The following is a 27352-nucleotide window of genomic DNA, read 5'->3' on the forward strand; positions in this document are numbered from 1 at the left end:
GCCTTGCTATAATCATGAGCCAATGGGTAAAACAAATGGATTCGAATTATCCCAGTGAACACAATACTGCTTTTCACATCATGTACTCATAGGGGTGTATGTGTTGTGCAAAAATGGATGTAGGTAGAATTTCTATAGCACATACTAGTCTTTACCACAGACAACATTGATAACAGCGTACCTACAGTGAACCATATCAACATGGTACCTTGAAATACTGATTTGCCCTGTAACAAAAACAACATGCCTTCTTGTGTTTCCTATCCAGAATAATCCAGTTATCTTAGTCCATATGTCCGAGCCTTACTCCAGCTACCTGACCTTTTTCTCTGGCTAAATCTTATCCGCCTTCAGGATTTCTACTCACTCATAATCTATTTGCGATGTCCTACAGATGTTTCATTGGCATGACATTTAACGAAAACCTAATGGTAAGATCAGCAATATGATTAATTTTAAGGTTGACTTTGACTGGATACTGTAGGATATAGTAGGTTATACCTCTGAGGATATACATGTGAAGTGAATAAGTTCACTCACTCAGGGTCTCAGGCCCCATTTCTCTGTGGGCTAAAGAAATGACCTTCTGGACACAAGCTCCATTAAACAGCACTGACTGACTATGGCTTCTTCTCAAAAAAACATAAATATGTTCTGTGCAAATAAACTTAGTTTAGTTCCCATTGTTCATTGTCCACTAAAAGCTGTGTCTAATGGACTGCATTAAAGCTGATGAATCACCAGCTAGCTTCAAGTGTTGTCTCTAGCAGGGATTTTCTTTGTCATCTCCATGGTGACCTTTCCTTTTCTACCATTACTTGAGAGATAGAGAGAGAGAGAGAGAGAGAGAGAGAGAGAAGGAATATTAAGTGCTGTGGATTCAAAGGGGCTAAACACCATTATCAGGTAGAGCGTGCACTGCAGTATGTGAGGGATTCATACAGGTTTTATTTGTGTATAGTCAGAGAAAGTATGACACAACCACTTAGAAGCATTAGCTTCTGTTAACAGTTGTTTACTTATTCGTTGGTAGAAATTCCACGTACAATGAGTCAGAGTTTGTTCTGAATACTATCCTTCCACCGTGCAGACCAAATAAAGATCAGACTCAGAAAAACAAAAATATTTCTGTAAGGCAGAAACCTAATGCTTATATCTCAGTCTCCAACTCCTAGATAATACATGACATCATTTGGGGTGTATACATATGCTTCCAGAATCAAAATAAAGGGGGAAAACACTGTATCTGACTTTACTTTAAATGAAAGTTGACCTCTCTTGGCACAAATCTGTTTTTTTTTGCGTTCAATCAACTGGCAATGTGAACAGGCCACTACAAAGGAACCACTGTGACACTTCAGAACAGATGGCTTTGACAAGCAATTATGAATATCTGAGTGATTTCATAGTGAAATAAAGTCCCCATAAACAATCAGTAGATGTGATCCACACACACACACACACACACACACACACACACACACACACACACACACACACACACACACACACACACACACACACACACACACACACACACACACACACACACAATGTGGATTTGATCAGCCCTGCTCCCTGCAGTTACAGGGAGATCAGTGACATTCTTCAAGGCCAGAGAAAGATTAAAGATGCTCTCTGTCTGTCAGGGTTCTGATCATATATTCACAAACGAGGCCAGTGAAGAACACATCTTTAAAGAGTGGCTTGCAGGAAATAACATGAATACTTATTCTAATGACAGACCATTATACTAATCATAAACTCAGTAAAAAAAAGTCTTCTCACTGTCAACTGTGTTTATTTTCAGCAAATGTAACATATAAATATAAACATTGTAACTAACATAAATAGAATAATGTGTCCCTGAACAAAGTGGGGGTCAAAAGTAACAGTCAGTATCTGGTGTGGCCACCAGCTGCATTAAGTACTGCAGTGCATCTCCTCCTCATGGACTGCACCAGATTTGCCCGTTCTTGCTGTGAGATGTTACCCCACTCTTCCACCAAGGTACCCGGACATTTCTGGGGGGAATGGCCCTAGCCCTCACCCTCCGATCCAACAAGTCCCAGACGTGCTCAATGGGATTGAGATCTGGGCTTTTCGCTGGCCATGGCAGAAAACTGACATTCCTGTCTTGCAGGAAATCACGCACAGAACAAGCAGTATGGCTGGTGGCATTGTCATGCTGGAGGGTCATGTCAGGATGAGCCTGCAGGAAGGGTACCACATGAGGGAGGAGGATGTCTTCCCTTCAACGCACAACGTTGAGATTGCCTGCAATGACAACAAGCTCAGTCCGATGATGCTGTGACACACCGCCCCAGACCATGACGGACCCTCCCTCTCCAAATCAATCCCGCTCCAGAGTACAGGCCACGGTGTAACACTAATTCCTTCGACGATAAACGCGAATCCGACCATCACCCCTGGTGAGAAACAACCGCGACTCGTCAGTGAAGAGCACTTTTTGCCAGTCCTGTCTGGTCCAGCGACGGTGGGTTTGTGCCCATAGGCAACATTGTTGCCGGTGATGTCTGGTGAGGACCTGCCTTACAACAGGCCTACAAGCCCTCAGTCCAGCCTCTCTCAGCCAATTGCAGACAGTCTGAGCACTGAAGGAGGGATTGTGCGTTCCTGATGAAACTCGGGCAGTTGTTGTTGCCATCCTGTACCTGTCCCGCAGGTGTGATCCTGTGCAGGTGTTGTTACACGTGGTCTGCCACTGCGAGGATGATCCGTCCTGTCTCCCTGTAGCTCTGTCTTAGGCGTCTCACAGTACGGACATTACAATTTATTGCCCTGGCCACATCTGCAGTCCTCATGTCTTCTTGCAGCTTGCCTAAGGCACGTTCACGCAGATGAGCAGGGACATCTTTCTTTTGGTGCTTTTCAGAGTCAGTAGAAAGGCCTCTTCAGTGTCCTAAGTTTTCATAACTGCGACCTCAATTGCCTACCGTCTGTAAGCTGTTCGTATCTTAACGACCCTTCCACAGGTGCATGTTCATTAATTGTTTATGGTTCATTGAACAAACATGGGAAACAGTGTTTAAACCCTTTACAATGAAGATCTGTGAAGTTATTTGGATTTTTACGAATTATCTTTGAAAGACAAGGTCCTGAAAAAGGGACGTTTCTTTTTTTGCTGAGTTTATAAATGGCCCATTACAAGAGGAGCAGATTACACCCAAGAGTAGTGTTCAAATGGCCTTTTTTTAATTTTAGACTGCCGGGCTAGCCTTTATTGGGTGGCACATCTGTTTGAAAATGATGTTTGTAAACCTAATATTCACAATATTCCCTTATCAACAGCCTTCTGAACCACTATGGTTTAGTGACATAATCATCCTCTATAATGTTTGTTTTAGTCATGAAGCATGTAGTATCTCTTTCTAATGTACAATCATACGATCAACCATAACAACATCCACTGCTATGTGAAATTTGGCTCAAACCATAAAGATAAAAAGCTAATGACATTGTGTAATGTGCATAATACAGAACCCATGCCGAGGGCCATTTGTGCACAACTGCAAAGATATCCAGTCAGACTAGTTTCTATAGGACTTCATATTTCACTGGTAATACAATATGCACTTATGGCAGTGGAACATTGAAGATCAGGACATAAATTAATTTGACTTTTACCCAGGTTTTGCTTCAACGGGTGAGGCCTTGGATTCTCTAATAGCCAAACCCTGGCAGAGTGAGGAGTTTAATATCTTATTCCCTTATGTATGTCTTTCAAGTAAAACATTTCCCTATCACTCTTCAATACATCTCTTTCTTAGGTATACACAGTGCACCATATGGCTTGTTTCGTAAAGCTACAGTACCATAGAATAGCTGCTAACTTAAATACAGCCAATCAAATAAGAGTTGCTGTGTTTATAGATACACCTCCCAGAGGGGAATGGTGATGTCATATTGAATATGATGTAAAGGATTTGTTTTTCCTTTTTATTTGATTTTCATTTAATTTTATTTTACAGCAATTAAAGACAATGTCAGTCATGTGTCTTATTTCTCCTTAAAGCAACAGAGAGAGAAGTCATCCAAGGCCATTACAACATCAATGTCTCAATTCTGCTAAATGGCAGAGGAAAGATAATAGACATGTGTGCATGCATATTAATTAACTGATAATGAGAAGATAAGAGCCCTTCTCTCTGCAGGTGTGGAACCACTAATCAATTGCCAGTGAAAATGGAGTAGAAATGTGTTTTGTTTTATCCCACATCTGAAATTAAAAAGCTATTTAGCACCACATTTTCTAACAAAGTGCTTTCCATTTATCTTCTCAAACACATTATTCAATCACAATTTCCATTTGTATAATGGTAATATTTTCATGTAATTTCCCGCTTCCTCTGTGATGGGTATTTGTGATATGGGCTTTGTGAAAAGGCTATTCCCTTCCAGCTCTATTCACTCGCTGGTAATACATTTACAACATATATTTCAGATTAAATGTCTTGAGTAAATGGACCAGGGCCTTGGATAGCCGACCAAATACTGATGGATCGCTTCTGCACCCTGGTGGTGACAAACAGAACTGCAGCTGTGTTTACATGCCACCTGGTGGCAAAAAAAAGGCATTGCAGTATATAGTATTTGTATCTATGGGAACCATTTCCTTTATGGGTAATAACAAGCAGGCTGCTGTCTACCCAAACACAGAGCTGTAACAGCTTCCTGATGCAGTGTTATGTAGTGCTGGAGTGATCAGTAATATGCTGTACAGCTGCAACAAAAACTGCATTCAAAGCCAACTGATTTGGCTGCTGTTTGGTTTAGCCTGTGGCAGGGTTGGACGCTTTTGAAGTAACTGATTGTAACTGCCACCTTAGAACTGAGGTGTGTGATAGAGAGTGTGATAGAGATGGAGGTAAGAACAATAAATTACATTAAAAACAATAAAGGACATTAGTCAGATTGAATCTATACATTTACTACCATGTCTCATTGTTGTTACAATGACCATACTGGCACATTAACAGGATATAAACATGGCACTGTGGGCCCTGAAGGTCCAGTTGAGAGATTGAGAGAGAGAGAGTGTTCTGGACCAGCAACAGTAGACAGAGTAAGGAACCTGTGGCTGGTGGGTTACATCACAGAGCAGAGTGTTTGGCTGGTAGGTTACATCACAGAGTGGAGCGGGGCGTGTGGCTGGTTGGTTACATCACAGAGTGGAGCGGGGCGTGTGGCTGGTTGGTTACATCACAGAGTGGAGCGGGGCGTGTGGCTGGTAGGTTCCATCACAGAGTGGAGCGGGGCGTGTGGCTGGTTGGTTACATCACAGAGTGGTGCGGGGCGTGTGGCTGGTTGGTTACATCACAGAGTGGAGCGGGGCGTGTGGCTGGTTGGTTACATCACAGAGTGGAGCGGGATGTGTGGCTGGTAGGTCTACATCACAGAGTGGAGCGGGGTGTGTAGCTGGTAGGTCTACATCACAGAGTGGAGCGGGGCATGTGGCTGGTAGGTTACATCACAGAGTGGAGCGGGGCGTGTGGCTGGTTGGTTACATCACAGAGTGGTGCGGGGCGTGTGGCTGGTAGGTTACATCACAGAGTGGAGCGGGGCGTGTGGCTGGTTGATTACATCACAGAGTGGAGCGGGGCGTGTGGCTGGTTGGTTACATCACAGAGTGGAGCGGGGCGTGTGGCTGGTAGGTTACATCACAGAGTGGAGTGGAGCGGGGCGTGTGGCTGGTAGGTTACATCACAGAGTGGAGCGGGACGTGTGGCTGGTTAGTTACATCACAGAGTGGAGCGGGGCGTGTGGCTGGTAGGTTACATCACAGAGTGGAGCGGGGTGTGTGGCTGGTTGGTTACATCACAGAGTGGAGCGGGGCGTGTGGCTGGTTGGTTACATCACAGAGTGGAGTGGGGTGTGTGGCTGGTTGGTTACATCACAGAGTGGAGCGGGGCGTGTGGCTGGTAGGTTACATCACAGAGTGGAGCGGGGCGTGTGGCTGGTTGGTTACATCACAGAGCGGAGCGGGGCGTGTGGCTGGTAGGTCTACATCACAGAGTGGAGCGGGGTGTGTGGCTGGTAGGTTACATCACAGAGTGGAGCGGGGCGTGTGGCTGGTTGGTTACATCACAGAGTGGAGCGGGGCATGTGGCTGGTAGGTTACATCACAGAGTGGAGCGGGGTGTGTGGCTGGTCTGGTCCCAGATGACACAGGGGTTGATGGACAGTTGTGCAGCATTGCCTTCCTCTGCAGGCAGGTCCTCCACCTGCAGACAGGCCAATCTGTACACACACAGAGAGAGAGAGAGAGAGAGAGAGAGAGAGACCATCTCCTTCACCTGCAGACAGGCCAATCTGTACATACACACACACGCATGCAGAGATAGAGAGAGAGAGACCATCTCACTAGCTATACATCACATCTGGTCATGTCAAATAGCCACAGACAGACAGAGAAGTAATAGAGGTGATTGTATCATAGTGCTACCCAATGGGATAGTCATCATTTGTTCAACTTGTTTATAGCTTAATCATTAGAATAGTTAACTTCCATTTAATAGAATAAAGAAAGTGACCCAAAACATAATACAGATCATTGTATTTGCCCATATTTGGGTGATGAGATAGCATAAAAGTGTAACTGGCAGAATTACAGATATCTTACTTTGAGGAGTTTGGGTTAAGAAAGATGGAGGTCAGTCGCAGCTTGATATGCCTTCTGTTTCATCTTTGTCTTTCTCTGTAGTTTCTTTAGTCTCCTCAGCGGTGGCCTTACTGGTCGAGCTGGCCGACGCTGGTCTGGTCTCTGGCTTTTTAGAAGGGTCTACCACGACAGCATCCCTGCTGGTGTTGCACCCCATGGTTCAGTCCAGTGGGAGACTGATTAAAACAGACGTCCTGTTGAGGTTGTTGGTTGTTGATGAAGTCTGAAAAGCATCTGAAGTTATTACCAAGCTGACCTTTACCTTAAACCCTCCAGGACTGTTGTGGAAGCAGGTCCCCCTGGTTTCCTGTGTAACCATAGAAATATAATCCCTAGAACGGACATTCCGATTCAAGTTAATGGGTCTGAGGGCCTTCTCCATTCTAGGGATTCTATTTTCTATACTGGCCTCTCAAGGGTTTAGTTGACAGGCCTTTGCTGATTGGTTCTTAGAGGATTATTGTGATTTGCTTGCCAAGCAACATCGGTTAAGAATGAACTTCCCATAGCGTGTCAGGACATAGTTACTGATAAACAGTATGGGTATTGTTACTCAATCACTAGGCCGTCATGGAAACCAATTTTCCCCACTATGAAACTGAATGGCCATTTGTTCAGATGTTTTTCAAAATATGCCATTTTGAAAATTAACTAAATAACCATTTTACTATATCAACATGAGACTAATATACCAAGACTGGTATGTCACATGCTGTTTATGACCTTGTTGTCTCTGAGTGACAATATATCCAACATGGAGCTATATTTCTTTTCCACAGTGGCTCTTACTATGTTGTGGTAATGTTGACGGTAGGGTAAGGAGATGTTTGAGTTCATTTTATTTTTACAGGGGCAGTACACATTCATCTACGTTTCAGTAAAAGTGACGGTTTTAGCCAGCTGGCTAATTGTCAACCGCAGTCCCTGGGCAGGTTATTAAAAACAATTACAATACAGACAATCAATGAGCAGTGAGCACACGCAGAGCAACATAGGACAAGCAAGACAAAGCCTACAGACAGAGCAACATAGCACAAAAAGCAACAAGACAAATGTAAAAACAGAGTTGTGTTTATCCAACATCACAATACAAAGAAGTAAATTATTTGTACCACAGATCAGTACAAATTAACACTGGTAGAGAAAAAAACGTGCCAATTAAACAGAATATTATCTAACATCTGGTCCTAACAGATACATTACGCTGTATAATAATTAAACATGATTATCTAACATCTGGTCCTAACAGATACATGTATAATCATTTTAAAAGGCTCACCTATATGTCATATCTGTGTTTAATTTGTTTTAAATTAGTTTATGCTTTTTTTATTTTGAATACTGCACTGTTGGGTAGGGCTTGCAATTTAAGCATTTCACTGTAGTTGTGAGGTGACAAATTAAACTTCAAAATTGAAACTAATAACATACTGTATGTTCCAGAGAACATTGTCTCCTCCCTCTCACCAAACACAAACTGTACACAGTGCTCAGTACCAACACAAATCATTTACTGCTTCCTTTGGCTGAATATATGCTGTATATCATATATTTGATACAGAGCCCTAGTTACACTCAGATTATTACATTACCCTCATTATTATTATTATAACAGCTTTTCTAATCATGAACATTGCTTGCTAAGAGAACTTCGCTGAGTGCTAATGATGCCAATTCTTTCTAACATTGTAGATCCACAGCATCCATTCTCCCATCATCAGTGCCTGTTGTCCATATTCTTCCAATGAGTGTAGACCTGCAAGAAGTATGAAGCATGACGGTAAGTAAAAAAAAGTGAGATGTCATCAATGCGTCCCATTGTGTGCTGTTGCTTGGTGCTGTGCCTTGGCCCCGGTCTGGGCTTGTTCTTGGTTCTGGGCCCTCATCAGTGCCTGGTCGAAGTCCCTGAGCTTTCTCTGCAAGTTTGACGGTCTATCCTGACAGGGTCTCTTCGCAAGCGGCCCACCCTCCTCCTCACCGTCCTCCTGCAGCTGGGCTGCACAGCACTTCCTGGTGCGTGACTGAAATGTCTTCATCATGTCGCTGATCTCTCTCAGACTCTGTGGGATAAAACGATTAGCAACACACATGACTGTATGTACTGTGTATTTACGATGACCAGGCCTTTTGCTTTTCACAGTTACTGAAGTTAAAATATGTGTAATGTTAGTTAGGCTTCAGACAGGAAGTATAGAAGAGGGTCAGTTAGGGAACCGTTAGCAGGGTTTGAGAGGTATGTCCAACCTCTGACCTTTGAGGGGCTTCTGCTGAAGATGTAGAGGACCCCAGTGCGGGGGGAGGGGTGTGTGCTGGGCTTGTGGGGGGAGATGTAGAGGGAATGGTGGTTGGAGGGGCGGAGTCTGCGCAAGGATCCAAAACGCTGGCAGGGGTATGGCGAAAGGGGAGGGGTTTCAACCTGTGTATGGAAAAATAATCCGAATGTGGTCAAAATCTCTGTTGGACAGTGATGATAGCGCTGGGCCTAGGAACAATGCACTGCATCTGTTCTAGGACTTCTCTTACTTATATTACAGGATCAGATGACCTGTAAGTACCCATGATGTTATACACCAGTTTGGACATATCTGAGACCCCTGGTAAAGTGTTTCCTATGGATTGTGTATGACGACTACTGACTCCATTAGGTAGTATATGAAAATGTCCCCTCACCCCGGCTATGGTCAGAGAGCTGGAGGTGTAGCGCAAGGCAAAGTCCTTCATCTGTTTGACATAGACGGTATTGTAGAAATAGATGATGTGTCCTCTCTCCTCCTGGTCCTGTCTACAGGGAGCTCTGCGTCCTGTAGGATGGGTGGGAGGGCTCTGGTAGGTAAGCAAGCTACTGCTGGGGACTACATCAACTGGAAAACAGAGCAGCACAACATCAAAAATTATTTGTTAATTCATGCACATTATGATGCAAACATATCCATGTGAATGTATATATTTTTCTATTTGTCTAACTGTTTTCTCTGTTGGATCCTCCAGGAGAGTTTTGTGAGGTCTTGGTGTTTCTCCCTGAGATCAGAACACTTCTGAATACCTGACAGAAGGACAATACAGACTTCATCAACTACACAATAACAAACAAGCTGGATTTAACTCACACACACAAAAGCAAGCAAAACATTGATCTCCTTACACAGTTGCTTGCTTGAGGCTGAGTCTTGTAGCACTGCATGATGAGCTTGAAAGGCATGTCCACTTTGGTTACCTGCATGAGCAACACACAGCATAAACAGGGAAATGAGGTAATATATTACATTATAATCATCAATACACAGCTGAAGAGGTATAGAAGGCTGAATGCCTTGCTGTCGATCACCCAAGTCATAAAACCATCTGCATTAAGGAAGTATAGCAAAACGTCTAGAGGAAAAGCAAATAGTGCTACCTTGGCCATGACATAGATGGCACACATGAGTATTTGGTCCAGGTGTCGGTCTAGAATGAGGTCAGTGCAGTGGACCAAGGAGTGTTCAACGCAGGTCCAGATCTTCAGCCGCAGCGCCTCACAGATGTCCAGTTTAACACAGATGTCCCTCAGACGCATGCTCACCAGGTGGTAGACCTGAGACAGAGGGAAGGAGTATGGCCTTTGTCTTGTGGATCTTGTAACTAAATATCTAGGCTCATAGCATTCAGGCCAGCTCAGGCATGTAGGAATCTGAGTAAAGCCTACCTTGCGGAGGAACAGTGAGATGGAGCCCTTACTCTGGGTAGAGGGTAGAGGGTTCTGGGGCTGCTGGGTAGAGGTGCTGGAGACTTGCTGTGGAGGAATGGGCTGACCTACAACACTGAGGGTAAATGTGATGGCTCCCCGGTCGTTGGCAATGCCTGGGTGTGGAAGAGGTTTAATTGAACAAATAGCACTGGTTGTTGTGATATGTAAACAAGGTATATAACATGTTTATTATAAGATGTATTACATTATGTCAGTATTCTATTAGGGTTGTCATTTCTATGGCCATATTGGGTTTCATCTGAGGGATAGTCTTTACCTCGAACCGGTATGGTGACTGACTGGTCATTGTTGGTGGTGACAGTGGCTGATGCCATGGTGACAATGACAGAGGAGGACTGGGATGGGCTGACTGGGGTGGTAGGGCAAGCAGCCGTCTTTGAGCCAGCAGGGGGTGAGCTGTAGTGTTCATGGTGGGTAATCGGGGAGTTCAGGTCATTTCCATGGATCCCATTCACAAGGCTTGGGGTCAAGTGTGAAGGGGTGGGAGGGACCTTGGCCATCTTGTCTGTGTCCTCTGAGTATTGGGGGAGCATCACCTTGAACACACATAGAACCATCTGTTACCTTAAGTTTGGGATCATTTTGTTTCCTCTATTGAATGGAACGACAGCCGCCATGCTGCCATATTAGACCAACTTGTTTTGAGTGCGCCAGCGGTGTTGCTCTATATATTTTGAGAGGGTGCACTGTATATTTTGCCCAGTTCACAAATAGGTGAATTTGAACCTTTGCCCACTGACCTGATGGTATGCAGGCAGCTGTCCCTGACCCTTAGCAGCTCTGATCTGGTCCCAGAGTGGTGAGTCTCTCCTCCAGGCCAGACTCTCCAGGACCTGCTCCTCTATATGGGTCAGATGCCTGACCACACCCGGCAGCAAGCCCTCCTCAGCCCGCAGCACCAGCTCTATCACCTGGCACACACCACACACAGTAGAGGGTTGAACAGCACCTAAATAGATCACTAAGATTACAGTAGACGTGTTTGAACAGGACGTCTGTATGCCCCAAGACTGTGTAAGCCCTCTGAGCCCAAGCCTAGGCATTAGCTTGAGGAGCTAAGATAATGCATCAGTTTTCAGGTAAGGTTACTTATCACGTGAAACCTCCTCCTTTACACAAAACCTACGATGTTACATTACAGTATGACATGTACTGCAGGTGTTTTGTGTAGATGTTACCTTGTAGAAGTCGTATGGCGCCAGGCTAAAGATGTCAATGACCAGGGGGAAGCTGCCTGGTGGCTGATGGGAGAAGATGACCATCTCCAGACAACAGGCCACTAGAGAGCGCTGGAACAGATCATGCTCCAGAATGCCCTGCCAAGAATCAAGTCATCAAGGACAACCTCTATACTATACATGTCTGTATAACATTTTGTCCTATATTTATATTGTATTTATTTATTTTAATCCCAGGCCTCTGTCCCAGCAGGAGGTCTTTTGCCTTTTGGTGGGCTGTCATTTTAAATAAGAATTTGTTCTTAACTGACTTGCTTAAGTTAAATAAAGGTTAAATAAAAAATACATCAATAAAATACAACAGTGCCCCCAGAGGGAATTATAAAGTGAATGCTTAATGACACTAAACAGTGCGGTTCCATTCGTACACAACAGAGGGCAGAGGACTCACTGAAAGGTCTTTGTATCCCAGCCTCTTCCTCTCCTGATTGATGACAGCCTCTAGAACCCTGTAGTACAAAGCCTCTGTCTGGCTGGAGAACTTCACTCCTCTCTCTACAAACAACAGGAAGTTACTGAAATGTCAATATATCAACACATGCATACACACAGACACAAACACACACCTCTGTCTAGGCTGTGGTTCTCTTCCCATGGTTCCTGGTAGTGCTGGATGAAGGTGTGGCGCATGTCTCTCAGTCTAGTGGAGATGACCTCACTAGGGTTTCTGGCACAGGACCTAAACAAAATACACCTTAAAGAACCATACAGCCACTTTCCCACCCCCATAGACTACTGATAGATATTGCCCACCCATAGGTATATATCTAGGATAAGCTTCCTCCAAATCAGAACCAACTCCTTAATGGGAAGAATGTGTAACATAGTAAAACAACATGTGTTTTCTTACTCTTCTACAAACTCAACAGAGACCATAGATCACAGTGTACTCTACCATAGGCTACAGGCCCAAATACATTTCCCCTGCGGCACATTACAGTCTACTACAGTTACGTATGAGGCCCACACAGACACATGCCCACCAGAGCTGACCTGAATGTTCTAGCCAGACTGTCACTGGGTACATGTCTCTGGGTTGCCATGACGACCTCCAGCCGCTCACAGCACCTCCGCTGCTAGAGTATAGCTCTGTGTCAGTCAGTGGAGTAGCAGTGGACACCTGTACATAATGCATACACCAGGCAGAGGTTTGAAAACCCTTTAGAGCGGTACATGAGACCGTATAAATAGGATCATCATTATACTTCCTTGCATGAGAAACATGTGAAACAATGGTTTAAATTTACAACACAAACCACACAGTAATGATATTAAGTCATCTCAGGGATAATTGGGCCCTAGTTAATGTGTGTGTGGGGAGGGAGCTAGTTATGAGATGACAACGATGATGAACTGCCAAAATACAAATATTTCTTGTTGAAGAGGAATATTCCGATTTATGAATCTGTTTCTCTGTTTGTCAAGCAGTTCTACTGTGGAACGATTCAGAGAGAGAGAGACCATATCCCGTCCTGGAATATACAAGGTCTGAAGTCATCTGCCTTTGGACTATAGAGCAGGAACCCAGACTTCACCACTACTAAATAAATCAAAACAGGAACATTTTACATCTGGTTAGAAATAAGTAAAGAAATAACCTCAACTGATAAAAATGTTGTCCTATGTGCTACATACACTCTTAGAAAAAAATGTGCTATAGAACCTTAAAGGGTTCTTCGGCTATCCCCATAGGAGAACCCTTTTTGGTCCAGGTAGAACCTTTTTGGTTCAAGGTAGAAACATTTTGGATTCCATGTAGGACCCTTTCCAGAGAGGGTTCTACATAGAACCCAAAAGGGTTCTATGTGGAACCAAAAAGGGTTCTCCTACGGGAATAGCCGAAGAACCGTTTTGGAATGTAAGGTACTGTATATCCTCGCACTAGAATCCCCCATACTTTAATAAAGACAGCTTGTCCATCCTAAAGGGGGAGCTCAATCATTTCCAGACCAAGGGACATGTCCTAGTCTGTGGAAGCCTAAACACCAGAACTGGTCAAAACCTGACACACTCAGAACACAGGGGACAAAAACCTACCTGAAGGTGGCAGCATTCCCTCCCCAATATGCCCAACAACTACGACAAAACAACCAACAAAAATGGGTCCCACAATTCCTGCAGTTCTGTCGCAGGCTGGGTCTGTACATAGTCAATGGTAGGCTTCAAGGGGACTTCTATGATAGGTACACCTACAGCTCATGTCTTGGCAGTAGTACTGTAAACTACTTTATCACAGACCTCAACCCAGAGGCTCTCAGAGCGTTCACAGTCAGCCCACTGACACCCCTATCAGATCACAGCAAAATCACAGCCTACTTGAACAGAACAAAACTAAATAATGAGGCAATCAAGCCAAGTAAACTGCATACTATTAAGAAATGATATAGATGAAAGGAAAGTAGTGTAGAAACCTAGCAGAAAACATTTAGCCAACAACAAATTAAATCCCTTTTAGACAATTTCCTGGACACAACATTTCACTGCAAAAGTGAAGTTGTAAACTTAGCAGTAGAAAGCCTAAACACTAAACAAACAACAACATGAAGAGCTATCTATCCAAAATGGACATGCATGGATAAATGATTTCTCCCATCTTTTCTGGCACTATAACAAACAGCAAAAACAAATACAGTGCCTTCAGAAAGTATTCAGAACCCTTGACTTTTTCCACATTTCGTTACGTTACAAACTTCATCTAAAATATATATTTTTTAAAGTATTATCCTCAGCAATCTACACACAATACCCCATAAGGACAAGGCAAAAACAGGTTTTTAGAAATGTTGGCAAATTTATAAAATAAAAAAAAACAGAAATACCTTATTTACATAAGTATTCAGACCCTTTGCAATGAGACTTGAAATTGAACTCAGGTGCATCCTGTTTCCATTGATCATCCTTGAGATGTTTCTATAACTTGATTGGAGTCCACCTGTGGTAAATTCATTTGATTGGACATGATTTGGAAAGGCGCACAACTGTCTATATAAGGTCCCACAGTTGACAGTGCATGTCAGAGCAAAAACCAAGCCATGAGGTCAAAGGAATTGCCCGTAGAGCTCCGAAACAGGATTTTGTCGAGGCACAGATCTGGGGAAGGGTACCAAAACATTTCTGCAGCATTGAAGGTCCCCAAGAACACCGTGGCCACCATCACTCTAAATGGAAAAAGTTTGTAACCACCAAGACTCTCCCTAGAGCTGAGCCAAAGCACACAGCCAAGACAACGCAGAAGTGGCTTCGGGGAAAGTCTCTGAATGTCCTTGAGTGGCCCAGCCAGAGCCCATACTTGAACCCGATCGAACATCTCTGGAGAGACCTGAAAACAGCTGTACAGCGACGCTCCCCATCCAACCTAATAGAGCTTGAGAGGATCTGCGGAGAAAAAGAACCTCCCAAATACAGGTAAATTTGATATTTAATTTGTATCATTTTTTATAAATTAGCAAACATTTATAAAAAAAACAGTTTTTGCTTTGTCATTATGTGTTATTGTGTGTAGATTAATGGGGGGTGTAAAAAGTCATTGGGTCAGAATACTTTCCGAAGGCACTGTACATGATCATTAAAAAATCTTAGAGTGAGCTATTAAAGAGAACCAGAACCCACTGGATTCTCCAATTACACCGAATGAACAAAATACAAACCTCTCAACCTAAAAAGGCTTGTGGTGTTGATGGTATCCTAAATGAAATAATAAAATATACAGACCACAAATTCCAATTGTCTATACTTAATCTCTTTAACATTCTCCTCAGCTCTGGCGTTTTCCCTAATATTTGGAACCAATGACTAATCACCCAAATCCACAGAAGTGGAGACAAATTTGACACCAAGAACTACATTTCCTCAGTGAAAACAGTCCTGAGCAAATGTCAAATTAGCTTTTTACCAAATTACCGTACGACAGACCACGTATTCACCCTGCACACCCATTTGGACAAACAAACAAACAAAACAAAAGCAAAGTCTTCTCATGCTTTGTTGATTGCTTTTGACTCAATTTGGCATGAGGGTCTGCTATACAAATTGATCTAAAGAGGTGTTGGGGGGAAAAACATAAAGTCCATGTACACAAACAATGTGTACAAGTACAGTTGAAGTCGGAAGTTTACAAACACTTAAGTTGGAGTCGTTAAAACTTGTTTTTCAACCACTCCACAAATGTCTTGTTAACAAACTATAGTTTTGGCAAGTCGGTTAGCACATCTACTTTGTGCATGACACAAGTAATTTTTCCAACAGTTGTTTACAGACAGATTATTTCACTTATAATTCACTGTAACAGTGAACTCCAGTGGGTCAGAAGTTTACATACGCTAAGTTGACTGTGCCTTTAAACAGCTTGGAAAATTCCAGAAAATGACGTAATGGCTTTAGAAGCTTCTGATAGGCTAATTGACATCATTTGAGTCAATTGGAGGTGTACCTGTGGATGTATTTCAAGGCATACCTTCAAACTCAGTGCCTCTTTGCTTGACATCATGGGAAAATCAAAAGAAATCAGCCAAGACCTCAGAAAACTAATTGTAGACCTCCACAATTCTGGTTCATTCTTGGTAGCAATTTCCAAATGCCTGAAGGTACCACGTTCATCTATACAAACAACGGTACGCAAGTATAAACACCATGGGACCACGCAGCTGTCATTCCGCTCAGGAAGGAGATGCATTCTGTCTCCTAGAGATGAACGTACTTTGGTGCGAAAAGTGCAAATCAATCCCAGAACAACAGCAAAGGACCTTGTGAAGATGCTGGAAACAAGAAATGGGTACAAAAGTATCTCTATCTACAGTAAAACGAGTCCTATATCAAGATAACCTTAAAGGATGCACAGCACGGAAGAAGCCACTGCTCCAAAACCACCATAAACAAGCCAGACTACGGTTTGCCACTGCAGATGGGGACATAGATCGTACTTTTTGGAGAAATGTCCTCTGGTCTGATGACACAAAAATATAACTTCTTGGCCATAATATGTTTGGAGAAAAAAGGGGGATGCTTGCAAGCTGAAGAACACCATCCCAACCGTGTAGCACTGGGGTGGCAGTATCATGTTCTGGGGGTGCTTTGCTGCAGGAGGGACTGGTGTACTTCACAAAATAGATGGCATCATGAGAAATAAAAATTATGTGGCTATATTGAAGCAACATCTCAAGACATCAGTCAGGAAGTAGAAGCTTGGTCGCAAATGGGTCTTCCAAATGAACAATGACCCCAAGCATACTTCCAAAGTTGTGGCAAAATGGCTTAAGGACAACAAAGTCAAGTTATTGGAGTGGCCATCACAAAGCCCTGACCTCAATCCTATAGAAAATTTGTGGGCAGAACAGAAAAAGCGTGTGCGAGCAAGGAGGCCTTACAATCCTGACTCAGTTACACCAGCTCTTTCAAGGAGGAATAGGCCAAAATTCACCCAACTTATTATTATTCTGACATTTTATATTCTTAAAATAAAGTGGTGATCCTAACTGACCTAAGACAGGGAATGTCAGGAATTGTGAGAAACTAAGGTTAAGGTGTATGTAAACTTCTGACTTTAACTGTATACAGCTAAAATTGGCAACAATTTGTTTTTGCCCCACCCTCTTCAACATTTATACCAACAAATTGGTGAGGGCTCAGTCGGCAGGTAGCCTAGTGGTTATTGCGTTGGACTAGTAACCGAAAGGTAAAATAATTATAATAATTAAGCAGCACCTAGATCTTCTGCAGATTCAGTCAGACTTGGGCCCTGACAGTTAATCTCAGTAAGGCAAAAATAATGGCGTTCCAAAAAAGGTCCAGTTCCCAGTACTACAAATACAAATTCCACCTAGACACTGTTGCCCTAGATCACACAAAACAATATACCTACCTTGGCCTACACACCAGCACCACAGAAGCCCTCTATGGTTGTTAGGTCTTGGGTCCTCTCACAAACAAATAATTCACTAACCCCAAATTGAGACTCCATGCAGAATTATGAAAAAATATGTACAATGTAAAACTGCAAATAATGCATTCAGAGCAGAATTGGGACGATTCCTGCTAATTATCAAAATCCAGAAAAGAGCAATTAACTTCCACAACCACCTAAAAGGAAGCGATTCTCAAACCTTCCATTACAATGCCCTCACCTACAGAGAGATGAACCTGGAGAAGAGTCCGATCAGCCAGCTGGTACTGGGACTCTGTTCACAACAGGACAGCAACACAATTAGACCCAACCAAATCATGAGAAAACAAAAAGATAATTACTTGACACATTGGAAAGAATCAACAAAAAACTGAGCAAACAGTAGCAGAATACCTGACCATTGTGACTGACCCAACATTAAGAAAAGCTTTGACTATGTACAGACTCAGTGAGCATGGCTTTGCTATCGAGAGGTCACCATCGGCACACCTGGCTCTCAAGAAAAGACAGGCTATGTGCACTGTCATGACGTTGGCCTGGAGGTAGGTTTATGACAGTCATAAATACCTCTTCCCCCCTTTTTCCTCTCTCTACCCTACTGATGTTACATTTGCAAAACCCTTGGTTAACATAGAGATTCTGGGAACATCAGAAGGTGGGGGGAAATGAACTATATTCTGGTAATCCGACCAATTGAACATATGCGGTGGTACTTAATGAATATGATGTCAGTTCGGTTGTCATCTGAGACATTCTCATCAATGATAAGATGACATAAACTCTACAGTGGAAAGTCTACACATCAGAGTTATTGGATTCACATGGAATTGTTGTTCAATTTAAATGTTTGAATATGAAATTATTCGTGATGGGATGAAATGTGATTTTAGCTTTTAAAATGTGAGATTTGGGTTTTCATAAGGTAGGGCTCTGCTCAATCAGCCCCTGTGAAGGGACATGGGCTATAAAACCTTTCAAACACGCCCTCCTCTCCCTTCCTATATAAAGCCTTGACGACAATATAACCTCCTGTTCCGAGGACGTGAGGACGACGGTCCGATGCCAGAATGGTTCAGATAATAACTACAGAACGAAGACAACATCAGCGTAAGAGCTTTGGTTGCGAATGGTATGAACTTTGAACTATTATTCACTACAGAAGTGATACCTCCTAGCCATTGAGTTAGCAACAGCCGCTGCAAACAAGGGTTAGGAAGGAACAGACAGAGTATCCCGTCTATCACACAACAACGTTACTACAACGTATGCAATTGACATTCTTCAAAGGACAAAGAACTCGGTTGGGCAACACGGCCTTCCATCTACCACCAACCTACCGAAGCGCAGCTCAGAGTAAATATTTATTGCATTTTCCTTTTCCAAATGGGCGGTCATTTAGAATGCATAAGATACTGTACTTACGATAGCACAGCTTCACCCTTTGTTCCTCAGTCTTCCCGCTCTTTCACTCAAACCCAAACATTTTCCTTTATGACGTAATTTGTCACCAAGTTAGGTATTTAGTAAATAAATAATTCAACCCAATTTCGTATTGCTGATTCAACTTGTTAGCCAGGGTTCGTGCAGATAACCAATAATTTACAACTTTCAGATGAGACTGAATTAAGATGACGATTAATATTGACTGCTATTGATGTAAAATATTACTAGGTCTTTAAGAGTTTATTCGGAAGATAACAGCTCAATCAGGTAATATTAATTACGGAGAAATTATTTTATAGAATAGCATGTCATATCACTTAATCCAGCATAGCCAAAGACACGACAGCACACTGCCCACAAAATGAGGTGGAAACCAAGCTGCACTTCCTAACCTCCTGCCAAATGTATGACCATATTGGAGATACATACAGAGCATTCAGAAAGTATTCATACCCCTTGACTTATTCCACATGATGTGTTACAACCGGAAATGTTTGATGTTTGCAACCTGAATTCATGGATGAAATAGATTTACACACAAAACCCCATATAGAAAACATGTTTTTAGAAACATTTGCTAATTTATTGAAAATTAAATACAGAAATATCTAAATTACATAAGTATTCACACACCTGAGTCAATACATGTTAGAATCACCTTTGGCAGCGATTACGAGCTGTGAGTCTTTCTGGGAAATCTAACAGTTTTCCACATGTGGATTGTACAATATTTGCACATTATTATTAAAAAAATTATTCAAGCTCTGTCAAGTTGGTTGATCATGGCTAGACCGCCATCTTCAAGTCTTGCCATATATCTTCAAAATTGTAACTAGGCCACATTTAATGTTGTCTTGGTAAACAACTCCAGTGTATATTTGGCCTTGTGTTTTAGGTTATTTTCCTGCTGAGAGGTGAATTTGTCTCACAGTGTCTGGTGGAAAGTAGACTGAACCAGGTTTTCCTCTAGGAGTTTGCCTGTGCTTAACTTTATTCCATTCCTTTTTACTCTACAAAACTCCCTAGTCCTTGCCGATGACAAGCATACCCATAACATGATGCACCCACCACCATGCTTGAAAATATGAAGGTGGTACGCAGTGATGTGTTGTGCTGGATTTGCCCCAAACATAATATTCAGGACATAAAGTTAATTTCTTTGCCACGTTTTGCAGTTTTGCTTTAGTTCCTTGCTGCAAACAGGATGTATGTTTTGGAATAGTTTTTTTCTGTACAGGCTTCCTTCTTTTGACTCTGTCCTTTAGGTTAGTATTATAGAGTAACTACAATGTTGTTGATCCGTCCTCAGTTTTCCGAACGGTTTTAAAGTCGCCATTGGCCTCATGGTTAAATCCCTGAGCGGTGTCCTTCCTCTCCTGCAACTGAGCTAGGAGGGATGCCTGTATCTTTGTCGTGACTGGGTGTATTGATACAAAGTGTAATTAATAACCATGCTCAAAGAGATATTTAATTTCTGCTTTTTTTTTATTTGAGCCATTTACCAATAGGTGCCCTTCTTTGCCTTGGAAAACCTCCCTGGTCTTTGTGGTTCAATCAGTGTTTGAAATTCACTGCTTGACTGAGGGACCTTCCATATAATTGTACAGTATGTGTCGGCTACAGAGATGAGGTAGTCATTCAAAAGGTAGTCGTTCATGTTAAACACTATTATTGCAGACAGAGTCTGTGTAACTTATTATGTGACTTGTTAAGCACATGTTTACTCCTGAACTTATTTAGGCTTGCCATAACAAAGGGGTTGAACACTTACTGACTCAAGACATTTCAGGTTTTAATTTTTAATTAATTAGCAAACATTTCTAAAAACATAATTCCACTTTGACATTATGTGCGTTGGCCAGTGAAACAAAATCTCAATTTATTCCAAATACAAATTCAGGCTGTCACGCAACAAAATGCGGAAAGGTCAAGGGGTGTGAATATTTTCTGAAGGCACTATATTTCCCTCAGATTACAGCCCCACAAAGATTTTGAAAACCAATCCAATCTCCCATATCCATTAGGTGAAATACAACAGTATGCCACCACAACAGCAAGATTTGTGACCTGGAGCACAAACACCATTGTAAATACAACCTATATTTATCTGCTTATTTATATTACCTTTCATACCTCAACTATTTGCATTGTTACATAGCACTGTACATAGCCAGCAATATAACATTTGAAATGTCTATATTCTTTTAAAACTTTTGTGGGCGTAATGTTTATTATTCATTTCTGATTGTTTATTTCCCTTTCCATTTTGTTTGTCTATTTCACTTGCTTAGGCAATGTAAACATATTTCCCATGCCAATAATCACCTTTGAATTTATTTGAAATTGAGGGAGTAAAATAGAGATTGTGCTGATTCAATGGTAACTCAGTCTCCTCTCCACAGCGATAATCATTTGCACGTGTTCTCCATTTCTCTACAATGCCAAGTTACTATCACAGACTGTGTGAGTGTGTGGTGCACAGACTGGGGTAGAGGATCTGTCTCTCTGAGTGTGTGAAAATGAAGTTAAACTGGTTTTGTATATAAACCAGATATGTCAGTGTGTGGGGAGGTGGATGCTGATTCCGAACATGTTGTGTACTATATCTGAGGAATCATTCAAGTTATAGGTCAATGAGATAAGCTGGGTGTGGTTATTGGGAAGGTATTTGAGGATGATGCTAGCAATGACTGTCGTTATGGGTTGCAGGTGATAATCAGTTTTACTTTGTCCACACTAAGGAGTATCACTTTGGGTAGAGACCAACACAGAGAGAGAGACAGAGAGGGAGCGAGGGAGAGCTACAGAGAGGTAGAGAGAAAGACAAAGACCAACACAGAGAGAGAGACAGAGAGGGAGCGAGGGAGAGCAACAGAGAGGTAGAGAGAGAAAGACCAACACAGAGAGACAGCGAGGGAGAGCAACAAAGAGGTACAATGAAAGACAAAGACCAACAAACACAGAGAGAGACAGAGACGCCTTCCGGCGCCGACAGAGATGGCCGCCTCGCTTCGCGTTCCTAGGAAACTATGCAGTTTTTTGTTTTTTACGTGTTATTTTACGTGTTATTTCTTACACTAGTACCCCAGGTCATCTTAGGTTTCATTACATACAGCCGAGAAGAACTACTGAATATAAGATCAGCGTCAACTCACCATCAGTACGACCAAGAATATGTTTTACGCGATGCGGATCCTGTGTTCTGCCTTACAACCAGTGCAACGGAGCGGATTACATGCAGCGACCCAAAAAAACGACTCAGAAAAAGAGGGAAACGAAGCGGTCTTCTGGTCAGACTCCGGAGACGGGCACACCGTGCACCACTCCCTAGCATTCTTCTTGCCAATGTCCAGTCTCTTGACAACAAGGTTGATGAAATCCGAGCAAGGGTAGCATTCCAGAGGGACATCAGAGACTAACGTTCTCTGCTTCACGGAAACATGGCTAACTGGAGAGACGCTATCCGAAGCGGTGCAGCCAGCGGGTTTCTCCACGCATCGCGCCGACAGAAACAAACATCTTTCTGGTAAGAAGAGGGGCGGGGGCGAATGCCTTATGACCAACGTGACATGGTGTGATGAAAGAAACATACAGGAACTCAAATCCTTCTGTTCACCTGATTTAGAATTCCTCACAATCAAATGTAGACCGTATTATCTACCAAGAGAATTCTCTTCGATTATAATCACAGCCGTATATATCCCCCCCCAAGCAGACACATCGATGGCTCTGAACGAACTTTATTTAACTCTCTGCAAACTGGAAACGATTTATCCGGAGGCTGCATTCATTGTAGCTGGGGATTTTAACAAGGCTAATCTGAAAACAAGACTCCCTAAATTTTATCAGCATATCGATTGCGCAACCAGGGGTGGAAAGACCCTGGATCATTGTTACTCTAACTTCCGCGACGCATATAAGGCCCTGCCCTGCCCCCCTTTCGGAAAAGCTGACCACGATTCCATTTTGTTGATCCCTGCCTACAGACAGAAACTAAAACAAGAAGCTCCCACGCTGAGGTCTGTCCAACGCTGGTCTGACCAAGCTGACTCCACACTCCAAGACTGCTTCCATCACGTGGACTGGGAGATGTTTCGTATTGCGTCAGACAACAACATTGACGAATACGCTGATTCGGTGTGCGAGTTCATTAGAACGTGCGTTGAAGATGTCGTTCCCATAGCAACGATTAAAACATTCCCTAACCAGAAACCGTGGATTGATGGCAGCATTCGTGTGAAACTGAAGGCCCGAACCACTGCTTTTAATCAGGGCAAGGTGTCTGGTAACATGACTGAATACAAACAGTGCAGCTATTCCCTCCGCAAGGCTATCAAACAAGCTAAGCGCCAGTACAGAGACAAAGTAGAATCTCAATTCAACGGCTCAGACACAAGAGGCATGTGGCAGGGTCTACAGTCAATCACGGACTACAGGAAGAAACCCAGCCCAGTCACGGACCAGGATGTCTTGCTCCCAGGCAGACTAAATAACTTTTTTGCCCGCTTTGAGGACAATACAGTGCCACTGACACGGCCTGCAACGAAAACATGCGGTCTCTCCTTCACTACAGCCGAAGTGAGTAAGACATTTAAACGTGTTAACCCTCGCAAGGCTGCAGGCCCAGACGGCATCCGCAGCCGCACCCTCAGAGCATGCGCAGACCAGCTGGCCGGTGTGTTTACGGACATATTCAATCAATCCCTATACCAGTCTGCCGTTCCCACATGCTTCAAGAGGGCCACCATTGTTCCTGTTCCCAAGAAAGCTAACTGAGCTAAACGACTACCGCCCCGTAGCACTCACATCCGTCATCATGAAGTGCTTTGAGAGACTAGTCAAGGACCATATCACCTCCACCCTACCTGACACCCTAGACCCACTCCAATTTGCTTACCGCCCAAATAGGTCCACAGACGATGCAATCTCAACCACACTGCACACTGCCCTAACCCATCTGGACAAGAGGAATACCTATGTGAGAATGCTGTTCATCGACTACAGCTCGGCATTCAACACCATAGTACCCTCCAAGCTCGTCATCAAGCTCGAGACCCTGGGTCTCGACCCCGCCCTGTGCAACTGGGTACTGGACTTCCTGACGGGCCGCCCCCAGGTGGTGAGGGTAGGCAACAACATCTCCTCCCCGCTGATCCTCAACACTGGGGCCCCACAAGGGTGCGTTCTGAGCCCTCTCCTGTACTCCCTGTTCACCCACGACTGCGTGGCCACGCACGCCTCCAACTTAATCATCAAGTTTGCGGACGACACAACAGTGGTAGGCTTGATTACCAACAACGACGAGACGGCCTACAGGGAGGAGGTGAGGGCCCTCGGAGTGTGGTGTCAGGAAAATAACCTCACACTCAACGTCAACAAAACTAAGGAGATGATTGTGGACTTCAGGAAACAGCAGAGGGAACACCCCCCCATCCACATCGATGGAACAGTAGTGGAGAGGGTAGCAAGTTTTAAGTTCCTCGGCATACACATCACAGACAAACTGAATTGGTCCACTCACACAGACAGCATCGTGAGGAAGGCGCAGCAGCGCCTCTTCAACCTCAGGAGGCTGAAGAAATTCGGCTTGTCACCAAAAGCACTCACAAACTTCTACAGATGCACAATCGAGAGCATCCTGGGGGGCTGTATCACCGCCTGGTATGGCAACTGCACCGCCCTCAACCGTAAGGCTCTCCAGAGGGTAGTGAGGTCTGCACAACGCATCACCGGGGGCAAACTACCTGCCCTCCAGGACACCTACACCACCCGATGCTACAGGAAGGCCATAAAGATCATCAAGGACATCAACCACCCGAGCCACTGCCTGTTCACCCCGCTGTCATCCAGAAGGCGAGGTCAGTACAGGTGCATCAAAGCTGGGACCGAGAGACTGAAAAACAGCTTCTATCTCAAGGCCATCAGACTGTTAAACAGCCACAACTAACATTGAGTGGCTACTGCCAACACACTGTCAATGACACTGACTCTACTCCAGCCACTTTAATAATGGGAATTGATGGGAAATGATGTAAATATATCACTAGCCACTTTAAACAATGCTACCTTATATAATGTTACTTACCCTACATTATTCATCTCATATGCATACGTAGATACTGTACTCTATATCAGCGACTGCATCCTATGTAATACATGTATCACTAGCCACTTTAACTATGCCACTTGGTTTACATACTCATCTCATATGTATATACTGTACTCGATATCACCTACTGTATCTTGCCTATGCTGCTCTGTACCATCACTCATTCATATATCCTTATGTACATATTCTTTATCCCCTTACACTGTGTATAAGACAGTAGTTTTTTGGAATTGTTAGTTAGATTACTTGTTCGTTATTACTGCATTGTCGGAACTAGAAGCACAAGCATTTCGCTACACTCGCATTAACATCTGCTAACCATGTGTATGTGACAAATAAAATTTGATTTGATTTGAGAGAGGGAGCGAGGGAGAGCAACAGAGGTAGAGAGAAAGACAAAGACCAACACAGAGAGAGAGACAGAGAGGGAGCGAGGGAGAGCAACAGAGAGGTAGAGAGAGAAAGAGCAACACAGAGAGAGAAATAGAGGGCTACAATCTAAGATGTAAGGTTATACCAGGTGAAGTTCTCGATATTCTGACGTGACTCATAACTCTACACCTGTAAATTACAGCCAGAGCCAGGCTGAGGCTGGACAGGCCAATGTTGAACCACATCAATTCCTGTGTTCTGTCAAACCTTTACACTGTGTTCCTGGGCACTGTCACACAGTACACCGCTGTCACACAGTACACCGCTGTCACACAGTACACCACTGTCATTGAATCTAATAATACCTTCCATTCATTCCCTACGAGCAACCGCACTGTTCCAACCCCAGACACTGGCCAACAGGCCTGGGTTCAAATACTATTTGAAATCTTTCAAACACTTTAGCTGGGCTTGATTGAGCTTGCTTTGCGCAATTGAACCAATAGAATAGTCGTATAAGTGCAAACCCTGCTCATATGTCATTACAGGTTTCTTCTAAAGCAAACGCTAAAACTATTTGAAAGATTTCAGATAGCATATGAATCCAGGTCTGCTGGCCAACCTATCCCTCTCTCAGTCTGCAGTACTGGGACGAAGCCTTGGTTGGCTTGGCTCTACTCCATCCACTACCAGGAAAATGGATATAGCTCACCTCCCACTGAGTCAATTCAACCTTCCTATCTGTTCTGTGGAAGTTGATGGTTATAGTAAGGCTTTAACTCTGTCACTGTAACATCCCTCCTGAGAGCAAGCTACAGTCATAAGGGAGAGGTAGCTACTATGAGCCATGTGCTGGGTACTAATATTACTATGCATATGCTCTCACCCATGTGGGCTACACACCGGATGTGGGCTAGTGGCCCACCAACTGACAACATGCATCACCAGCTGCCAACTCCTTCAGAATCAGTTTGTCATCTTACCCACCACCACGCCTCTCTCTGTTCCCATGTTGGCTCTCTGTCACACTGCAATATCTTTAGAACTGACTGACTGCAGCGTCAGTGACAACCTCCAGAATACTTTTACTTTCTACAGGGGCACACACATCGTTCAAAATACATATACAACTAAAGTGCTTTGCATCCATTTCAGAGAAATAGAACAGAACAATGTTGCATTTTATCTGGGCAATCTAACAACCCCTACCAGCCACAAATCATACATGATCATCATCCATAATAACATCAGTTAGACACACATCAACCCAGAACAAACAACATCCTGTGACATGTTATTTCCTGTAGTGTTACAGAGACAAAGAGAGACAAAAGAGCTGCAGTGATGCAACAAGCTACTTACAGAGGCTCGTGAGAAGGATCTGATTCTGTTTTGTAGAGGCTTGGAGACACACTGCCTCTCTGCTTCTCTCTCTGTGGGACTAGCCAGGCTGAACAGCTGTGGGTGTGTGGGTGAGCATCAGAGCAGCACAGAGCAGTGAGCGCTACTATAAGTCTACAGGCAGGCAGCAGCAGGCTGCAGTGCACTGAGACAGAGAGGAAGCTGAAGCTCTGGCTCAGCCCATTGGCTCACAGCTCACAACAGACAAGCCCCAACTTGTCATCTGCAATGTGTTGCTATGATTAGAGGCCTGAGGGCTGAGACTCACAGAGCAACAAGCCCCCCTGGGGTGGAGTAGGAACATAATAGGGCTTAAAGGAAGCAGAAGAATAGCAGTATATTAATCAGTAATGCCTTACAACAATATATACTATATCAGTTTTGAAAATGACTTTTTAGCCACACTATTAACTAAGACATTATCATCCTATATTTATATCACCAGTGAACAATAAACAAACTT

The 27352-nt window shown here is 43.4% G+C and overlaps 1 protein-coding gene across 6 annotated transcripts; it reads right to left on the minus strand.

The window, feature by feature from the left end:
- Positions 1-4930: 4930 nt before the first annotated feature.
- On the minus strand, positions 4931-27101 carry LOC109874974 (retinoblastoma-like protein 2). 6 transcript variants are annotated; one of them, XM_031814697.1, is made up of 15 exons: positions 26851-27101; positions 12659-12785; positions 12232-12344; positions 12057-12160; positions 11606-11743; positions 11168-11338; positions 10684-10963; positions 10365-10519; positions 10077-10253; positions 9825-9896; positions 9647-9746; positions 9353-9543; positions 8934-9098; positions 6644-8742; positions 4931-6261 (listed from the first exon to the last, which is right to left on the minus strand). In XM_031814697.1, the coding sequence occupies exons 2-14, from the start codon at positions 12706-12708 to the stop codon at positions 8488-8490; spliced, it is 1971 nt and encodes a 656-aa protein (XP_031670557.1). In that variant the 5' UTR covers positions 12709-12785; positions 26851-27101; the 3' UTR covers positions 4931-6261; positions 6644-8487. The 6 variants fall into 6 exon arrangements, with proteins under 6 accessions (XP_031670557.1, XP_031670548.1, XP_031670566.1 ...); XM_031814688.1 differs by having other exon boundaries at positions 4931-6333; XM_031814706.1 differs by having other exon boundaries at positions 4931-6333; positions 9647-9725; positions 26851-27098.
- Positions 27102-27352: the final 251 nt, after the last annotated feature.

Source organism: Oncorhynchus kisutch, linkage group LG3, assembly GCF_002021735.2.
Source record: "Oncorhynchus kisutch isolate 150728-3 linkage group LG3, Okis_V2, whole genome shotgun sequence".
NCBI classification, from domain to species: Eukaryota; Metazoa; Chordata; class Actinopteri; order Salmoniformes; family Salmonidae; genus Oncorhynchus; species Oncorhynchus kisutch.